The 21,384-nt window shown below is 35.5% G+C and overlaps 2 protein-coding genes across 5 annotated transcripts in view; one reads left to right on the forward strand and one right to left on the reverse strand.

Moving 5' to 3' along the window:
- Positions 1-20,690, reverse strand: part of LOC6558198 (brain-specific angiogenesis inhibitor 1-associated protein 2) — a 33,226-nt gene extending 12,536 nt beyond the window's left edge. For 3 of the 4 annotated variants that reach the window (XR_006246687.1, XM_032737143.2, XM_032736594.2), the window contains exon 1: positions 2,132-2,858. Coding sequence is in view for 3 of the 4 variants with exons in the window: in XM_032737143.2 (XP_032593034.1) it covers positions 2,132-2,176 (45 nt within the window). In the remaining variant the exon portion in view is untranslated. Of the gene's footprint in view, positions 1-2,131; positions 2,859-20,405 lie in introns of those variants that run through there. The other variant, XM_001985167.3, reaches the window with a different exon arrangement.
- LOC6558210 lies at positions 3,368-4,130 on the forward strand. The gene is made up of 2 exons (XM_001985166.1): positions 3,368-3,902; positions 3,955-4,130. The coding sequence occupies exons 1-2, from the start codon at positions 3,368-3,370 to the stop codon at positions 4,128-4,130; spliced, it is 711 nt and encodes a 236-aa protein (XP_001985202.1).
- Positions 20,691-21,384: the final 694 nt, after the last annotated feature.

Below are 21,384 nucleotides of genomic sequence, written 5' to 3' on the forward strand. Positions count from 1 at the left end.
TCTGTAAATTATTTTACGAACTATAATTTGTTTAAAAAGTTTGCTAAGATTAAATGTTGAAAAATTCAGAATATCGCTGAAGATTACTTGATTTTTAATATATTACTATTCAAACAGCTTTAGTTCAAATGCCCTTTTTCGGAAAGCAGCAGTAAACGTCAAAAACGTAGACTTTTCAAGCATATCTAATCTGAGCTAAGTTTTTATTACCAACACGTTTTTGTTATGTTAACAATTAAGAGTGCTAAATAAGCTCTTTTATCGAATACGGAATAGAAACCCGAAAGATGCTTCAAAAATGTCACAAACTAGACTCATTTGAAGCGATTTTAGCCAAATTGAATATTCGTTGGCAATAAAACTAACTGGTAATTAATTAATTTGCAGAATAACAAAAACACAATAATACATATTATTATAGTAATAGATCAATAAATCACTCAAAGCTGACAGCATGTCATAAGTCCGAGATAAATGTGGAGTTTGACGTTTAAATCACCGCGGAATTAAATATACAATTTTAAAGAAAATGTGAGGAAGTGATTTGATTAATTCACAGCAATTCATATACTTCATTATTACACATAGAGATACAGTTGGCAGTTGCAAGCTTCACAACAGGTTCGTTGCCTCAGTTTCCTCAGTATTTTTGCGAATTTGTCACCATAATTAAATAATTTATTTTCCTTTTGGCTGTGACAAACAAAACACCAAAAGGCCGAACAAAAACAAAATTGAAATGCAAATCTTGTTCGAGCCAAGAAAATGCATCCATGTGCAACATGAATAACCTGAGGAAGCAGCCTCACTCACAAATTTCCGCAATTTTCGTAGCTGAAAACCGCAAAACAAAAAAAAAACAGCTGCTAGCTGCAAATTGTGAAAACTAACGGTTGCATAATGAAATAGATGCGCGAAATGTGCAACGCCCGTGTTGCAGCCCGCTTCAACTCTGCACCCTGCCCGTAATGGCAGATGCCACAAAGCGACGAAACTGCAAAATAAGCAGAAAAATTGCCAAACTCGCAAGAGTGTATTTTTGTTATTGTTTTTGCAACTGCAACACTGTGTGGCACAAACGCAATTGAACTTGTTTGCTGCGGTTTCGTACGTTATGTGACAGCCGCTGAAAAATCTATTGAAAACAACAACAAAATAAAATCCAAACAATAAACAAGAAATATTTTAAAGCCACGGCTCGTCGTGACCAAGTTTGAGATTTTCAGCCACCGAAATTCACTTTCAAATGTCTGCCTGCCAAACGGGATTTACTTGTAAATACATAAATATGGCTTTATGTTTTCTTATTTTTGGTTTTTTTTTCTTCTAAACAATGTTTTTTTTTTTTGTATTTAGTTGTAGGGCTTTTTATGGACATCGCTTGCAGTGATAAATTGAAAGTCGACTTTTAAAGACAACTACTTTGGGATAACCACAGATTAGATGCCCGTTAAATACTCAGACTTATCAAGAAGACTTATATCTCGGGGTTTTAAGTAGATATTTACCATAAGGGTAGACAAATGACTAAAACGTTTGCTATAATAAATGGCATTCATTCACCAAGTTGGGATCATTAAGTGCCCTGCAAGCGTTTAGAAAATAAGAAATTAGTCGTAGACACCTAGTAGAAATGGCCTTCACGCAATGCGACTTTGTTTTTGTGTTTATCGTTGTTGTTGCAGTTATGAGTTGGTTACGTAAGAAAATTGTTAGCGAGCATATTATGTAATTTGCCACAAGGCAAATTGTTTTCCCAGATTAAAATCACATTACTCTCAAATAGACGCCTGATAAATAAGAGCTTTTACCTTGACCGAACTGTACTTTATTATATGATTTGAAATGGCAATGAAAATCAAACTGAAAACCTCATAGAGCAAAGTTGTTGCTGTAAGTATCCAATTAAAATTCTATAAGAATAGTTTAAGGCTTAATGGTAAATTTCTGTTGTTTCAATTACTTATTTAATTATCAAAAATCTAATTGTTTCTATTTTGATTATCTGCCCCAACCTACGAAGTGCCATAAAAAGCACATTTAAGTTTCTTTATTACCTCTTTAAGTACTCAAAAGTAGAACACAAAACAAAAGAAATACAAACAAAAATAAATAAAAAACAATAACTTACCCTATAAACGCCATCAACGAGTTTTGTAATTTCTTCGGCCTCCATTGTTGAACTTTTGTTTTTGGACGTGGATGCAAATACAGATGGATTATCGATGAATGGCCAGAAGAAGTAACGTCAAGTAGCTAGTCTTCAGCCTGCCAGTCTACCAGTCTACCAGTTTACAGTATACAGCTACTGAAGCCGAATATAATTGAAGTTTACAAGCAAATTCACTTTCGGCTGCAGCGCCCCAGAGGCAGGTTTGACCGAATGTGGCTCAAACTGCGACTGCACTCGATTTTCACTTTCTAAAGTGGCACACACAAACACAAAAACGCACACACATACACTCGAACACACACAGATACGTTGAACCGGGCCAAAATGTGTAAACTTGTAACTTTGACTTTCGGCGCAGAATCTTGGAAATCTCGTTTTGAACCGCTTTGGATAATGTCGTGACTTTCTTTTCGGCAGCCGCACGAATCTCCAGCCACGTAACCAAAACTAAATAAAATGCCAACACGTTCAACGCGGCAACTGTTTGTCGGCTATCGGCTTATTTGCTTCTTTTTTATTTTTTTTTTTTGGGCTTTAAGTTTTTGGTTTTTCTATTTTCGGATCTTATGTAGCGTATCGAGTATTTGTTTGCACGATAACTTTTCGACGACTTCTACCGAATTACACGAATTACAGTTTCCAACGCATGGAGATGATGGGGCTGATTGAGTTGTTAACAAAGGCACTGTAATCAGATAGAAAGAAAGTATTGGAGAAATGTTAAGCTCATTTGCATTGACATAACAGATAACTTATCTATATCGAATTAAATCAAATTGTTTTATTTTTTTAAAGTTACAATCAAAATTGTATTTCATCTAATATATTCTTTATATTAATGTTAAAGCTACCAAACTATATATTAATTTAATTAAGTATTTTTCAAGTAAAAAAATAGTTATTTTAAATTATTTTACTATAAAAAATAATTAAATGATATACGAAATAATGATGAAAATATATAGATATAAGAATACTTCAACATACTTAAGTAATATCTACCTGCCGAAAAATAACTGAAAGTTTTCCATATATTCTTACGGCAACAGTATTAAAATACCAGAATTCAGTATTTATCTTTGAGTACAAAGTTTACCATGGAAACTGAACTTTTCGCTTTGTTTTATCAATATCTAGTTTGCAGCTTTTGTAACACTTAACACTTAAATTGAGTAAGTAATTGAAACTAGCAATATGAGCAAATTAGATGATTTGCTGGCCAAAAAGAAAACGGTGGTGCCCGTTTTGGATTTGAGTCGCAGCAACATACAGTCGGTAGAAGAGTTTAAAAGGTTAATGGAAAAGGTGCCCGACTATAAGATGCGACCGATAAAAGTGCGCGCCGAGGAGATCAAGATACGGGATAAGGATTACGCATTCAAAATGCCCAAGAAGGAGATGCGAAAGCTTCTGAAGAGCAACGGAGAGCGTGAGACGCTTTACAGCTATGCGGATCCGGTGCCAAGTGAAATGAAGGATGTGGTCCTAATGGAACTATGCGCTGTGCCCATCGACTGGAAGATGTTGACCACACTGCGACCCAAGTCCAAACAGGAGGAGGAGTACTTCAGTCGGATGGTCGAGATGGGCAAACTCGAACTAAAGACCGAGGCGCGAGATAGACGCGAATTTGCATTAAACAATTGCATCAAGAAAATTAAGAACAAGTCGGGAATTGTGGAAACGCGTCTCGTTACCTGCGAATCGTGTGGCGAGGAAATGTGCTGGGGTAATACATTTATATCCTAGATCTATTCTATCCTCATTCTTATCAACCACAGGCAAAACCTGCGGTGACTTCAACTACGATCTGTATGTACGTGTGGAGGCCAAGGTGCTCAAGCCAAAGCCATTGGCAAGTTCGACCAATAAAACAAAGCTGAATGGACGCAAAAAATCAACCTTAAATGCCACTAAAATTAAAGTCAAGAAGTCGCCAACTTCTAAACAAACTTGAACTGAAGCTGAAGCTGGGCACAAGTCAGTCAACAATAATAATAATAGTAATCATATATCTCACTTTTCATGGAACTTTACATTTACTTATATTAATTCTCAGAGTTACAGCAAACAGCTAAACAGTTTTTGCCACACAAATGCTAATTGTGCTTGGTACTCGTGACCAGAAAATTACATTTAAAAAAAAATTAATAATAATACAAACTCGCTTTCGCTGTAAGCTTATTGCTTTATTATACTTATAAATCATTTGACGCGTTCACATTCCTAATGGAATTGCTGCTCAATATAAGTCTCAATATAAGTCTGTCTTGTAAATTTGTTTAATTTAATTATGGATAGCTTTTGTATACAAAATCCACAGTTTAAAAGTTAAGAAACTATAACAAACTCGATAAAAAATTGAAATGAAAAATAGGAAAATATAAAAGAAATGAAAAGAAAAGAAGAATGCTTTGCGAGGGAGTCCGACTAGGAGATACGCTGTATCCAGCTGTTAAATATATTAAATCGATTAAAGAGCTGGTTCTACTGATGTTTCTAAATCTCTACTTATTTCTTCAACATTTTCAATTGATTGCTGCAACTTATCTAACATTTTAAATTGAGATACACAATAAATAACATAATGAATTGCTTAAGTTATAGATATTTTGTACTAAGCTTTATAAATATTTTTAAAAATATTCACCCAGTATCTACTCTCTTTAAAATTGTCGAATTTCTTCTGCAAAGAGATGGACAGACTGTCGGGCATGACAAGATCGATATGGTTGTGGATATTGATCAGGAGTTTATACAAGAACATATATAAGAAAAGACCCAATGCTGTTGTAGATGCTTTCTTCTGTTTGTTAAATACATTTCATTCTTTTCCAATGGGTTCAGCCTGATAAAAAAAAAACACACACACACACAAAGGCGCCACACAAAATTCCTAAAATGCTAAGCAGCTAAATGAGACGCCGGCCAAATGCAAAACAGTAGAAATTTTCAATATATTTTCTATGGTCATAAAAAGGCAAAGACACAAGTTGCCTACCGGCCCAAAAAAATAATCAAAAACAAAACAAAAACGCAAAGTAAAAAAACCAAAATCAAAGTCAAAAAGCAACGCTCAAAATGAAATGGCTAAAATATTTAAATTGCTGCTAAACAACAGAGGCAAATAGTCATTAAGGCAAAATAAACAAGCCAAGGCGCTGTCGCTGTCGACGTCGACGTCGTTGTAGACGTTGCTGTTGACGTCGCTGCCGCAGCCGCTGGCTTCAACAACAGCGCCATTGGCGGTAGCGACAACGCTCCACGTTCCCAGTGGCAACCACCTTTTATGCTTACTTACGGGCCCACATGGCCGGCCCCACTCGCTTGTGCAACGATTTGTGCAAGATTCCATCTCCAGCTCCAACTCCATCTCCCTCTCTTTCTCTCTCTATCTCTCTCAAGCGTATGTCTGTCTCTGTTTTTCAAAAAGAATGCATTGATCGTGTCTGAAGCGGTTGCACAGCTTTTGATTACTAATGAGTTCAGTTCAGTTGTGTTCGTTTTCGGTTTCGGTTTAGCCGATAGCTCTGATTTATGTGGTTTATTTATGGAAATATCTATTCGCGTTGAAATTGAGAATATATACTTTGAATATCAAATTTATAGCACAGCACAACTTCAAGTTTTTTATTTAGCCCTCCGACTGCGGAATTTCAATTTGATTGTATCGACCAATTTTTTTCAATGTTTTCTGTAATGAATCTTACCAAAAGCGCAGGGCCAAATTGTCAAGGATACAAAGTAGGTCGGAATTCAACAGCTTGGAGAATACACCCATTTTATATAATACAATAATCTCACTAAAATGCTAACTCAGCCAAGATAAGCTTCGAGGCATTATACAAATTTTCAAATAACTTTAAAAATACATGACAATCATTGTTATTATTAATTTGAATACATCACTTAAAGCAAAAAATAATCTGAGACATTGGTATTGGTATTCGGTATTAGTACCGGGCATCCAAACGGAAGTCGGACAATTCAATTTGAATGCTGGCATTGTCTTATTGAACTTTCAACAAAATGAATGAAGAGCTAACTCAGCACGTCAACACCTAGGCCTATGCCACTTTCAGATCTTGTCATCCAGCTGTAAGCCTTTAGACGTGCCAGCTATTACGTGGGCACATATAGATATTGAAATGATACCACAGCCAAATACAAACAAAAATCAAAACTAAAATAACAATTATAAAAGCACATGAGGAAAACGCATGCGAGACTTATGAAATCGCTGTCGCATTTCAATATTCAAAGATGCAAGATAAACAACAGCTACGAGTTAAGCGGCAAGTGAGAGTGATGAAAATAGCTCGTAACTCGCTGGAATTGTGAAGAAAGTTGAAATCTATTTCACGTGGCTTGGTTTAGGTACGGTTCGAGTTGTCACTGCCACGCCCCACTGCGCCCCAGTTAGAATTGCCATGATGGCAAACATAGACAAAAGACTTGGGCAACGAACTGGCGAGGCATACAGCATTCCTCAAGCAAGGTTGCCACTTGCGGTCAACGCCGACAACTGATACGCTGAGAAGCTGCAGCGCAGCTCGTAGCTCGCAGCTCACTGCTCGATTACAAGCATAGAAGTATCTTGCAGATGAACAGATACCTGTACTCGAACTCGTACCCATAGTTGCACTTGCCGCCGTTTTACAACAATTTATGAGCTACCTGCCCCAGCTGGTTGCCTGGCGCTTAATTGCTCGTCTACAATGTATGCAAAAGCGATGTTTAACTATTAAGAACAAGGCTAACTTGACAATCTGGCCAGGCCGATAGACAGGCAGCTGTGCAGCAGTTAATAACTCGACCATGATAACAGCATATCTCTCTTTAGAATTCCAACTACAAGAACTAATCATTCTTACTATACACTCGAAAAAAAAATATTGTCTTTTTATTCACAATTTTCAGAGCACTTTCTTGTTTTGCTAGCGTTAATGTTAGATTTCTCAATTTAAGATTATCCATTTGAAAATCAAAATTTCCTCTCCAACTAATCTGATAATTAAAGCTTACTTTTTGTAAAGAAATACATTTTTAAACTCTCCGTTAGATTTTCCAATCGAAAAGAAGCTCTTAAGATATGACTTCCCTTTCCTGCAGCATCTTTCGATGTCTTTTACAACTTTCGCCAAATCGACAAAAGTCAACAAACACAATTTTCCAAATATATCACGCAGAGAGGCAGACAACTTGAAGCAGCTGTCCAACGAAAATAGTTAAAGCCAGAAGAGCAGGCAGAAGACAAGGCAAACCCTGAGCTGTTATTATCAAATGCTCATCATTAACATTTGGCTGGCTGGCTGGCTGGCTGCTGTTACCAGCTGAGCAGAGATCTCGACGTGACGATCAAATTGCAGTAACTGATGCGACCAACAACACGTGTGACGAGGCACACAAACAAACAGATTGTTGTTGCTGTTGCTATTGCTGTTGTTATTGTTATTGTGAAAATGAAATTAAACTAAGCCGAACATTGTTACACAGACAATGATGCACAGACATGAGCAGCTAAGAAAATGGCAGCAGCAGAGGGGGAAGCTGTGTACGCTAAATTGCCGCCAGATACATTTGCAAATGAGTCTTACACCAGCATAACAGCAAAACAGCAACAACAAAAAAGAAGAAAAAACAAAATAAAAAACAATAACATTGTGAGCCGATGCAAATTGAGCGCCAAAGTGTTGTCTGCGGGCCTCCACATTGAGACATTGCCCCCCCAACAGGTATACAGGCGTTCAGGCAAATTATTGGCAGTGAAAGTAAAAGTTTAAGTTATTTTCTTTTGGGCTGTCGAACCGAACTCATAACCAACAAAATAAGGGGGCAAAAATATATAACAGCAGCCGTGCCTGCAAATCAAATTAACATATTTGTACTTGTTATTTTTGTTATTGTTGCTCTGCAGCAACTACTAATTTAGACGGTGTTAACTCAACCAATTGATTTGAATTGCCATTTTTGAAATTGTTTTACCATGTATTTGAAAAAGGGCAGCAAAGCGAGATACAAAGATACATTATAACAATAAATAGGGTATAGGGGCAGAAAGGTATATCTCAAATGCCTATTTTCAACAATGAAAAAAAGGCAGAAGAATCGAAAGAAAGTGTCTTCTCCAACTTTGGCAAAAATAATCAGATTTTCAAAAACCAGAGCATGGTTTAACCTCTAGTAAAAATTCATGGAAAATGCTTAATGGAACGAGTCAAAACTTTCCACATGACTTTTTGTTCATGGCTTAACCTCTTGATTAATACTACATTCAAAGTTGGAAACATGATTCCACTTCGAAATTCATATTAAAATTGTACCCCCAAAAAGTGTATTGGGGAAGTGTCAAAAGTGGATCATAAATAATATTACCTTCAAAGTAGAAAACTGGATTTTGGTTCAAAATTCGTGACCAAAAAAATACTCGCAAAATGTTTCAAAACCTGGCAGGCCCAAAAGTAATACGAAAACAGTGTTTCGGCATACTTAAGCTAAAATACCTTTGTATAGTATAAACGCGTGTCTACGCAAAAGGGTATTAACTAGTCAAGCACACTTTGACTTGCTCCCATCAGAGATAAGCAAAAATAAAACAATTTAAGGCGGCGTTCTATTAACCCACTAGCTGGCGTTGGAGCTGCAGCAGTTGTCTCGTAATTGGACACACCTAGGCACCGTCTAACCAGCCGGCATGGGCATCTTCATGGGTATCTTCGACCCGGACCCGATCGTGACTTCATTTGGCAACGTTGCGCACGTAGCTGCCGCATTTCTGGAATCTCTGTGTGTTGTGTTTTGTTGTGTTCCTGAGAGAGCAGAGCCGTCATAAATTAGGTGTAGATGGCATCTCAAAGTGCCGTCGCCAGCTCTCTTCTTCTTCTCTCCTCCTCCTGCTCCTCCTTTTTCTGCTGTGCGGTGCAATTTAATGGCGACACAGACACTCGTTACACGCCCTCCTCCCGGACAATCATAGCTGGGGTGGGTGTGACTGTACCCAGAGTACAGATTACCAAGTGGCGGAACATAAGGCTAAGACTAAACTAGTCTAAGCACGGCATAACTGTGCTCAAATTACACTACGTCTTGTAAATTGTACACTCAAGAGCAAGCGATTATCATAAATGTAAAGAAAATGGCATAATTCTCATAGTTGGCAACAATGAGCATATAAAGAAATCATCAACAGCATGCACAGATGTCAGACAAGTTTCAGATATTTATCCTTTAGAATTGAACTGCGCCGGTTACAATTACCTACACCCTAAAGAAATCGCAAAAGCTCATTAATACTTTTGCACCTTCAAGTATATACAAATAAATTTATAGCATTTTTTTGAAATTCCGCGGCTAGCAATCGACTCACTTGTTCAGTCACCCAAATCTTAATCGATGACTGCCAAACAGGGCAGTTGCCCGAAAGAGCAAACATTATGAAATGACAACGGCAATTCAAATAAATATATATCACATAGAATCAGGTACCAAGAGCAATTCAAATAAGAATTATTGAACGACTGCGTCACTGGCAAGGAATGCGACCTTGAGCTGTCGTCGGCGTCGTCGTTGAGAGATGTCGTGACTGGCCAGGCCCGAGACTCAGTCTCTCGGTCCCTGGCGAATAACAAGTACAACTGAACGGAGCAGACCCGAGAGTCAAACGCTTAAAGGTACTGACAATAATAAATACAATAATACATCGACGGGGCAGAGAAAGAAATCAGAAATCGGCAACGGGGCAGAAAAATAGCACAAGTCTCAATATAATAAAACACGTTTGACGAACGAACGTTTTGATGAAGATGAAGATTGAATATCTGTCAGATAGATACACACATACATGCATATATGTATATGTACATGTACAGCAAGCGGCTCACACACATGTGGCAACCACAGCAGCAGCACAGCGTTCACTTTTAGTTTCAGCAATGCAACCGCAAAAGCCAACAACAAAAACAACAATACCAACAGCAAAAACAACTTATACAGCACAACAAACCAAATAACAAAGATCAAATGCTGTAGCTAAAGTTTACTTGAAGCTCGCAGAGAACAAAGCAACAACATCAACAACTACAGACAACAGATATGTAGTAAACATTTGAACTGCAGCTGTTTGTATTATGTATACCCTGTAATTCACTTAAGCAGTCATATAACTTGCACAAATTTTTAAGCAGTTGACATAAATAAAAAAAGTATATTTATAAATATAAAAAAAAAGATGTAGCGAAAACTCAACAGAACATTAAAAATAAAACTTTGATAAATACGTATATTGGTAATCAATAAAAAATAATAACAATATTAGAAAGCTCTAGTCAAAATATACAAAATAACACGTTGATAAATGATTATATTAGTAATCAAAAATTAATAATAACAAATAAAATAGAAGACTCGCAATAATCTTTCAAAATTTAAAGCCCCTTTTATACGCTATAAATATAGTTCTAACTATATTAAGTTAGGACAGGAGAGAAAACTACATTCCACTTTAAGTCTTCATTGTTGACAAAAGATCCAAAAGTTATTTTCTATCTGTTTATAAAGTCTCGTTTGTAGGCTAGCACGCAGTTTGTTACTTCCGAGAGTTTGACTTTATTTAACTTTCGCAAACTTAGTTTGCTTTGAGCATTAGGAAATGCTTCATAAATTCTGAGCCAAACACCGCCTCCCACTTCAAATAGCAAAGCCGTCTCGTGTCTCGTAAGTGAAAAATTCGTCAAGGCTACAGAACTCGTATCGGTTTTTACAGAGTGTTTATACTATATAAGTATAATTCAATTAAAACTGTACGATTTGAGAGTCTCATTAGTTGCATAGGTAAGAACGCAATGGCTTCAAATTAGATTGTAAATAAGTAAACCAAAATTATTTATTGTGGTCATGCGTAATGAATTCGAAATTTGATATTTGGGAAGACAATAATGAGCATTTATTGTTGATGAAATATGCGCAGAGACCTTGATTTGTTTGTGTTGCTAATTAACGAGTGTACAAACGATTGTTAACTGAAGTTTACTTTTCGAATAGGTTGCCAAATTAATAATGAGTACATTTTTCACACATTTTACTCAATCTTTCACAATTGAGATGAATGTAAACCTTTCTCATTTTTAGAATTTCTTGCTACTCAAATTTTACATTTATTATTCAATTTTTTGTGGATGTTTCTTAAGTAGGTTTCAGTTGAAAGCTTTAGAAAACAAAAAGTCAAATGCCAATAAATGTCAATGAACTTTTAAAGCCGGTCCACGTTTATTTATGCAGCCAGAGACCCAATTACATAGTTTAACAATTTTTAAAACTATTGGCCAAAACAAGACTAAGTCTGTTATTTGTGGCATGTTTTAGACGTGATTAAAACAAATCTTGCTTGTGTAATTTTCGCATCGATATCAGTAAACAAAATATGTAGCGCACTTCAGATTGAAAACCAGTTACCAGTTAAGAACTGTGTCAGAACTGTTTCTGATAAATAGTCGTATAATTTTATACATATTGTGCTTTGTTCAAAACATTTCTTAGTCATAAGAACAGGTTTTAATCCGAAGCTCAAAGCGAAGCGCATATATCGAAATTACACCTTTTTTTTGCAAATATGCAAAACGTACTTTTCTTTTTTTTTCAATCTCTTTTTTATGTTTTTGGGAGTTTTGAGCTGTCAGATTTATCAATGTCATCGAATCTTTTTTTCGTAAATCATATTCATATTTAGATTTGGGCTGGGTATGGAATTTTCAATAGAGATAGAGCATAATAGTTCAACGGTTTGGACTAAGTTCAAGTTGAATCGTGCCATAAATAACTGGGATAGTCACATCTTAGTCATAAACATAACTTTGTCATAAATTGTAGCTTGCAGATTAATACTGCATCTAAGTCAGTTCATTTAAGCACTGCACAATTAAATTCCATATTAAACAAGCCAGTACAGAGTCGAATTAAATTAGTGTCATTAATTTATTTTTTTTGCTCTTTTGATTAATTTCATCGAATAACCAAGCGCTCAAAACAAAAGACTTAGGCAACAAACTTGACGAGTAATTACAGCTACGTGCTGCGCATTTTGCGCTAAGCATTAAAAATTATGGAGGCAAACAACAACACACGAAAATAAAGCTCAGAGCAATCATACGCCAGGTTGGGCAGCAGCAGCAGCAGCAGCAGCACTTGTTAAGATCACTCAATAAACATGGACGGAAATGAAGTTACGTGTGGGCAGCCAGATGTATAAGTAGAATTAAGAGAAGCGAGACAAAAGACTTGGGCAACAAACTCGGCCCATACCATAACGTTTTCATAATTAGCAGGCGAACGAGAGAAATCCGAACCCAAACGTGAGCAAAGTGAATCAAAATCTCTTTTCAGTTTTTCTTATTTGATTTTTTTATTTTTTTTGTTAGAGGTAAATGGTAAATGGCACAAAAGATAAAGTTGTACTGAAGTTATCCGTGCATTTAATTAGCCATTTTCACACATTTCACTTTCAACAAGCTGCCAAATTGTAAGAAACTGTACAACATATAGTTATAGAGCTGCCGCCGAAGCGATTTCTTCAATGAAACGCAAAAAAGCCATTAACGGTCAGTCGTAGGTTGTGTTGACAAGAGACTCAGCTCTCTTGCAGAGCCGTCTGTCTGTCTTTGTATATCTGTGTATCTGTACCTGTATATTAAAGCCTCTCATCTGACGTTGCTTCCTCAGACTCTGCCTGTGCAGACGCTGTCGGTGATAGGCGGCGAATCACTTTAAAGTGGTCATGCCAATTTCTTTTTTCGTTTTGAAAATTTGTTTGTTAATTGAAAATTTCCCATTGCATTGAACTTGAAAGCGCTGCCAAATTTTCAACTAGACAAATGCAAACATGGCAATAAATCGAGCCGTGCAATGGCCCAAAGACAGTGTCCACTTCAATTTGGACATGACTCTCCTACACTAATGTATTTCTTTTCATTTTCTTATTTTTGCTTTTTGACTTAACCAACTTTCTGCACATCTCAACATCCACATTTGATTAATGCGCAATTAGCTTTTGAGTTTTATTTGTTATTCGCTTGAGTTTTAATGATGATATCTTTGGCATTGGCAAAACCCGCATATCACGCTGAAAATATGAATATAAATATAAAACACTTAAGTACTTATATATGTATCTTACTGATGAGATCAGCTAAAGTGTGTGCCACAAACCTGCAAAGAGTGAACAATTTGAATAAATAATTAAGCAACAATATTCATAAATATTATAATATTTGGATTGTGGAAAATTGTTCGATCTAAGGATTTTCTGGTGTACAAAACATCTCAACAAGCATGTTATTTGTGAAAGTTTTCGCGACTCTTTAGCGACCTGCGATATTCTAAGACAAAAGCATTTTTCGCACACGCATAAAACCTGAAATTAATGTTGTGACTTTTACTTTGAAAGTGAATGGCAGTCAAAATACAAAGAAAAAGGAGCTCTTTACTTAGCCCAAATGGCGTTTATTTTATTTTGCATTTTAGTCGCACAATAATCTCGACAAAGATTTACCGCTAGCCAACCCCTTCTCCAGTTGCCACAATTTATGGCATGGCTGCAGCGTGAAGGCAACGACCCAAAACTAAAGCTGTCTGCCGCTCAACAACGCAAATCGACTATAATCAGTATTAACAGCTCCTCGATTTCCCAAGGTTATTAGCCACTTATTAAATAAAAAGCCCATTAAATCGAATTGATAATTTAAATTCCTTCGATTTGTCTAACACAATTTGATAGCCAATTTACAGTCAAACCCGACTAACTGATGCACTGTAAGTTGCAATGCAATTTTTGTAGAAATATTTATTAGTCGTCAGAACTTTGCAGAAATCTGCTGAACTCTAAATTCATGTTTAGAGTTTAAGTATTATTTTTCCTGAGATGCATGTGATATTAAATTAGACATACATGTCACTCCATTAAAACCAATATAAATATACACATTTTAAGTATACAGTTCAAAGTCTGACTGGATTCGTAAGAAAATATTTGCGGAAAACGAACAATTCTATTTGTAAAACTATATTTGTCTTATTTATTTAATGTGGATTTAAAATAGTTATAATAAATATAAATTTGGAATCAAATGATAAAAAATGTAATTAATAAATTTAAAGGAAAAAATTAAGGATATAATAATTACATCTTTAACTATCAAAATGTGGAATGGTACAATATTTACTGCAAGATTTTGGAAAACCCAGAAAAAAACCAAATCAACTTAGTCATAATAAAATTTAAAAACGCTTATTGGGAAAGGGTAAAAAGAACTAAATAGTTGTTACATACAAAAATGTTTTTTTTTTTTATTAAAACGAACAGAAAAGAAAACAAAGTTAGCTGATTAACTCAAGTCTACAAAGGTATTTCATCTTCGGTTTGCCGTTCTATAGTTAGTTTATTTACCGATGAACTGTAATCTAAGTTGCTTTTAAATAATGTTACAAATTAGCTGTGGCATGCAAAAGTTTGTTTGTTGTTATTGTTTGTTGCCGCTTGCAACATTTTGCCTAATGCGACTTGCATTGAATTTGGCATACATATTTTCTAGTTGTTGTTGCTGTTGTTGTTTTTTGTGGTAGATTGGGCTGGGCTTGTGCTTTGAAGTTGGGCTGGGCTTGGGGTGGTGGGGAGTGGAGTAAAGTAGAGTAGAGTGAAGTGAAGTGAGGAGTGGGGGGCCACCTGTACGGTCAGCGTTTGCTTTGCTTGCCCCAAATAAATCACAAAAAATCACTGTTCAATTTTCAGCAAAGCCTTTTAGGTGTGAACTCTCGTTTACAATGTTTCGTTTTTAACTTGTTTTTCGATTTATTTTTGGGTCATTTTGGTTCATTCAGTGACGCAAAGAAAACAAACTCAAGGCGAAACACAGATACAAAAATCAAATTTGGGTCGACATGATAAGTCAAAGAGGCCTTATTGGAATTATTATAAGTACACATTGAAAATAAATTCGATTTAAATTACAAAAAAAAAAGTAAGAAACTAAGCAATTTGGTTATAGTTAATAATACTACATTTTCCAGAAAATTCAACTAACTTTGCGGAACTGAAATTTGCGCATAAGCAAATTAAATTATTAATGAAGCGTTTCGAGTGTCGAATATCATATTGAGTATTTGATTGATTTTCCATGGAAATAACAAAATTCAAGCGTCTGGAATTGTAACAAAAACCGCAACAACTACAACAACAACAAGTGCGCGACACGCCCACAAAAATTGATTGTTAAAAGCAACAACAAAAACAACAAACTGCCCAATTTTATTTATGGCTACAGGCAAATATTGGCACATTCTATGGATTTCTATGGACAAACTTTCGATTTCGAAATAAAAACAACACAAAACCTCGTTCTCCAAAAGCAAAAATAAAAATATGAGAATTGAATTGGAATCGGAGCAATTGATAGCTCTGTATTGTTGTTAAGCAGCAATGCTCAAACTTATTTTTATACAAATAAAAAAATGTATTATTATGTTTTTGGGTATTTTTTATATATGATATATACTGGTAAGCAACAGCAAAAGTGAAAGAACTGTGCAAAATTGATTTCAATGATATGGCAGAATGAATATAAATTCCATATTTTCTAAGGGCTTTGAAGTAATTATTTATTAATTTAACTTCATTACATTTTCTTTATTTATTTGCTCTACAACTCTCTTAACATTTTTGGGATTATTTGATTATTGTTTAGTGAACTCTTTTTATAAAATGATATTTCGCTTACGGTTCTTGAATTTATTTGAGATGGAGACAATTTTACGAAATACAACTAAGTTTTCTAGCAGTCAACTAAATTGTATTTCTTCCACAAACACGCCTGCTGACTTTAGTTTATTCACAACCATTGACTTGCTCTTCTTCAAGTTGGTGATCACACAATTAGTATCGATCGATATCGACACAATTAGTATCGATCGATATCGACAGATATTAGGTAACAATCTTATTACTATGTGACTAGCAGGCTGTCACCAACATTACAAGCGGCCTGCTACAGTTTATTTATCCGAATTTCGATCATATTGAAGTAATACAACATTATGGTATTAGTCCTTTCCTTAAAGCCATGGTATTTACTGGCTAATACCCATATCTCGAATCTATAGTTTTGCCTAGTGCACATTGCTTTAGTAGAGTAACAAATTGCATCCACTGAGCAGAAAGTATGTAAGTTGTTTAATACCATATTTGGTATTGGGGTTTTTCATGCTGTGCACTGAATACGAATTAAGAGTCGGAAACGTTGAGTGGATATTAAATTTTCGATTTCAATTGCCGGCCAGGGAGTTAAGCGCAACTTGCTTGGCCAGACAACTTTCAATGCAAATGCGGCCAGCAGCTAAAATCACCCGATACCGTTATAAGGCACTGCTCTGCAAATAGGTGCAGCTAATGCAATGCAGGGGCAGCAGGTGCAGGGTTAGAGTGATGGTGTGGGGCAGGGGGCATAGCGTGTTATAGCTATGGGGTAGGTGACATATCATTCGGTTAGCTGGTTGACTGACTGATGAAAAAATGTGGTTAATGTGTTGTTGTGGTTGTTGTTGCAGTTGTGGTCGCTGCTTAAGGTAACCACACTTATGCACTTGATCATTTTGTCTAATTAAGTCAACGATTTTTATATTTTTTTTGCATCTTAGCATTTTGTATGTTATTGTGCTAATGATTTATTTATGTTAGAATTTGTGTAAGTGAATGGTTAAAGTAGTAAAACATGCAGTTAATATATGAGCAAATATCTTGTTCAGCGGAATATCTTTAAAATCATGTATTTTTTAGTATACACTCTGTATATACATTAAATATGTGTATGGAAAAGTAAAACAACCATAATAAAACTTAGAATAGTGTGTGTTTTTATGGAATTGATTTTATGCTATTGTAAACCTTACATATATATTTAAATCACCATGAATACTGTAAAGTCCTTCGAAATAATTTCTAAATATTTCTAAATATTAGCCTGGGCGAAAGCAACAACCATATAGTAAACCACTTCGCATATGCAATAATCTTATTGCACTTAAGTTTTTCACAAATTTCCCAACATTTTAAAACTTGCATAACGTGCAATAAATTTAATTTTTGCTTCAACTCAAACGCAGGATATGCACGTCTAATCAATTTTCGCATTTAACAATTAAACCTGTACATAATAAAAAAAAGCTGTGTGAGTGTGTGAATGACAGTGAGTGTTTTTTTTTTCTTTTGAATAGTATTCAAGGAAAATACTCGTATATTCATTATGACCAGATGAGGCAAAATCATGAGCCGGCTCAATCCATTTCCATTGCCAACATCAACATCAACATCAGGCCGTCGAGTGGTAGTTGGTTTTTGGCCTGGCCAAGTGCTGTAGTTGTTGGCTGGCCAAATGCTGATGAACTTGTTTGCAGCGCCTACAGCGGCCAACACGAAAAGTGAATGGGCAGAGGGTGCAGGGGGCAGTGGGCAAGCGGGTGGGCAGCTTCGCTGTTTGTCGCCTTAACAATTTGGCTAAAGTTTAATAAACTTTATGAAATGTTGTCTTGAGTGGGAAATGCAGTCGTGCAACAAGACAACTTCCAATCCAACGACTCCAACTTAAGTGACAATGACGTTGAAGCTGCAACAGACCTAGGGAAGGGGGGAGGAGTTCGACTCCAAAAAAAAAAAGTTGGCAACTGATAAAGAAAACTCAAGGAAAATCAATAAAACGGGAAGCAAATCATACACATTAGAAAGTTTTTCTGCCAAACAAATTGCAAGCCGTTGTAAAGTACCCTTTTTGGTTGACTATATGCAAATTTGGAAAAGCCTTTCAAAATTTATGGCATGTTTTTAAGTTGTAAGAGTTTAATAAAAAATTTTAGGCCAGGGCCAGCAAATATGAAACTAAGGAAAATCTATCAATTTCGGATTAGTTTAAGGAAAATCGAAAAAATGAAAACAACATAAGACTGAAAATATGAATATTATTCTTTATTTGTATACCCATTAAAAATGGGGAAAACGGTACAACATATTGAACAAATAGCCGCCTTCTGGGTATCTCCTAGTCGAGCACTCTCAACTAAAGCATTCTAACTTGTTTTTAGTACCTAAATTTATTATCTTGAAAGTATGTAAGACTTGTCTACTTTCTGTTTCCAGCTCTAGCTAAACTAAACATATTTCGGTTAAATATTATGGTCTTAAAATAATACATATGTTTTTTTTTTCTTTTTTTTATATTTTTAGAAATCGCTGCTAGAATTTGTGTGACCTTTTTATTTGTAATAAATATCAAGTAAGTAATGGTACATAAATGTGGAGGGAGTGTCTTTGAGCCACTCCTAGAGTCACCAACAGGCGAAAAGGAGTTGACGTAGAAAGTGCGCAAAATGGGGCGAACCGGGGGGAACCGATTGCTGCGAGGGTTATCATTATGGCCACACACACACAAACAGATTCATAGACATAGACACATGTGGCATGGAAAAGTCGTTGGCAAGTGGATTGTCAGAATCGAGTAATAACATGTTGTAAGGCAGCAAAAATGCCAGCATCGAGCTTGCAGTATGATATATATTTATATATATTTTTTTGTATATATTTTTTTTATATGTGCTGCATTTGAAATTGCATCCATTGGATACGATTCTTATTAATTGCATAGACGATATGTACAGCAGGCAATCGAAGTGAGTGGCAAAATTGGTAGGTTGCATGCATTTACTGCTGCAGAAGCTAGTAATGAACTGATAAGCGTATAATGAACACTGAACGCTGTACAGTGAAGCCAACAACCAGTTCCCAGTTCGGTTTCCAATTGGAATTCCAATGGGTCGTCCACCTGGTGCGAAATGTGGCTAAAATGCTGCACACACCGTTGTACAATTTGGAAGGCGTGCCTTTTTTTTCTTTCTTGTGTTCGCTGATTTCAATAGATTTTAAAATACTTTAATGACTTTTGGCCATTTGCCATGGCTGCGGCTCTTTCGGGCAAGTTAATGGCTTTGACGGGTCTTTTGTTCTGTAAAAATTTAAAGCTTTGCAGTAGTAAGTGATTTCTCTGGCAAAAAAAAAAAAATAAAATAAAAAACACCGCTAAATCTCGCCAATAATGAACCACAGCTAGATGGGCAAATCTGTCTCTAGCGATCTATATGCAAAATTCAAATGCTTTGTCAGACACCTGCTAAGGTCTACTAAATGGGTCAGATCGCCACTGCCTGCCAAGCGTGGCTAACAGCCCCGTCAAATTAAATAGTCGTATTAGCGTAAAGAAATCCCAAAGAAATCGTTACAAAAGTGCTACTGCTTCAATTTAATTGCTAATGGCTAAAGTTTGTTAATTTAAAAACACATCCATTTTTCATAAAATATAAAAATTGAACAAGTTGAAAAATATGCAAGACAAAATACAATTGATAAACAACTAATACATTTAATGATTCATTCGAATTTTAAAAAGAATATGTGCTAATTAATACCTGATTCTAAGATAATTACGATCAGTTAAATATTCAAAATTCTTTTTAAAGTGAATCAAATTATTCCATTTAATAAAATAATTGCACAACATTGAAAAAAAAAAGAAAAAAACAAAACAAAAATCCAGCATGCATGTGAAAAAGTGGCAAATTGCGAATTTACTTTGTGCGCATTTAACAACTTTGGGCAACAGGCTTTAAACAAAAACAAATACAAAACATAGCTCATTAAATAAATGACTCAAAATAAGAACAACCCGCTTCGCAGCGAAGGCAACAAATGAGAAAAAGACAAAAAATAATCAGTAAAAACAACAACAATATGAAAACTTAAGGAATTTAAGCGGCAAAAAACAACAACAACAATAACACACACATACACACACACACGCACACCTTTAAGGCACCACAGATGAAAGAAGAGTTCAATGCACGCAAATCGGCTTGAGTAGAGAAATTAAGTAATACACCGTGTAGATAGAAATGTAAGTAATTCTCGCATTGGAGTAATGGAAATGGAAATGGAATTGGAAATGGCAACGGCAACGGAAAAACCTGAATCAATCGTACTAAAAACTTGCCGTTTAGAAAATGGCAAAAGTAAAATGCAGACAGGTAGCAAAGAAAAGAAAGAAGAGAGTGTAGAGCGTATATGGAAGCCAAGTCAATTAGCTATTGTCAAAGTGTGAACAGGCCATCTAATAATACGTTATTTAATATTTTTCAATCACACGCTCACCTTTCAGTGTAGAGTTACAATCCAAATCCAAATCCAATTAAAACATCTGTGCACACTAAACCTCCGTTAAATCACAAATATTGTATATTTCGCGCAATTTGTGTAGCTGTTTGCGTTTATTAATCGTGAACGTTAATGTTAACTATTTCTAATCGGTTTTGAAAATGCATTTGGAAAAACACGCGCAGGCGTTACGAGTTCAACAGAACAACATGGGCTCAAGAGCTTGGCCCAAGCGACAGCGATAGATGTGCAACCGAACTCATCGAAGCTCAAAACTCAACTGGTATGAAGCTTTCCGGCGCTCTCGTGGCGAACACACGCGCGGCCAGCTCAAAAGCTGCGCGAGCGCGTAAAGCTCTCTGGGCATCATTTGCATGCCAAGTGAGATTGTGAGCGAGCTTAATTATAATTTGGCACGCAAACTGAGACCAGGTAAAAAGCTCGCTATTTCATTTGGAAAGAGCACAACTCGAGTGATTTATTATATCAGGTTTTCTGTAGTAGATTGTATTTTTTGTTTGTTATAGGTTTTGTCTTATTGCTTTGAATGTAAAATGCTCAATTTATTTTATTTTTGTGTTAGTTCATAAACAAATTCAATGTACACATCAGTTATAAATAAATATAAATAAATAAATAAGAAATACATACCAGAATAATAAATGATATATGGAATCTATACATTAATAAAATATAAATGGAGAAAATTCTTAATTGTTAATTGAAAAATTCTAATCATAAATTTTCTCTAAACAGTCATATGTAAATATGTGTAGGCGTTCTTGCTGTTATTTTTAAAATACATATTGAATATTATAATAAATAATAAATATTGTTGGACACAAATACTGTCAATTGAACAAGCTTAATTTTTTAACTACCACTGGGATAAACAGAGCCCCCCTCCCTTTCTATATAACTACATTTATATAACTTTCCAACTGAAGCTGCCTAAAAGAGTGCAATATTTTATTTT

The sequence above is a fragment of the Drosophila grimshawi genome, unplaced genomic scaffold (assembly GCF_018153295.1).
Source record: "Drosophila grimshawi isolate 15287-2541.00 unplaced genomic scaffold, ASM1815329v1 contig_44, whole genome shotgun sequence".
NCBI lineage: Eukaryota > Metazoa > Arthropoda > Insecta > Diptera > Drosophilidae > Drosophila > Drosophila grimshawi.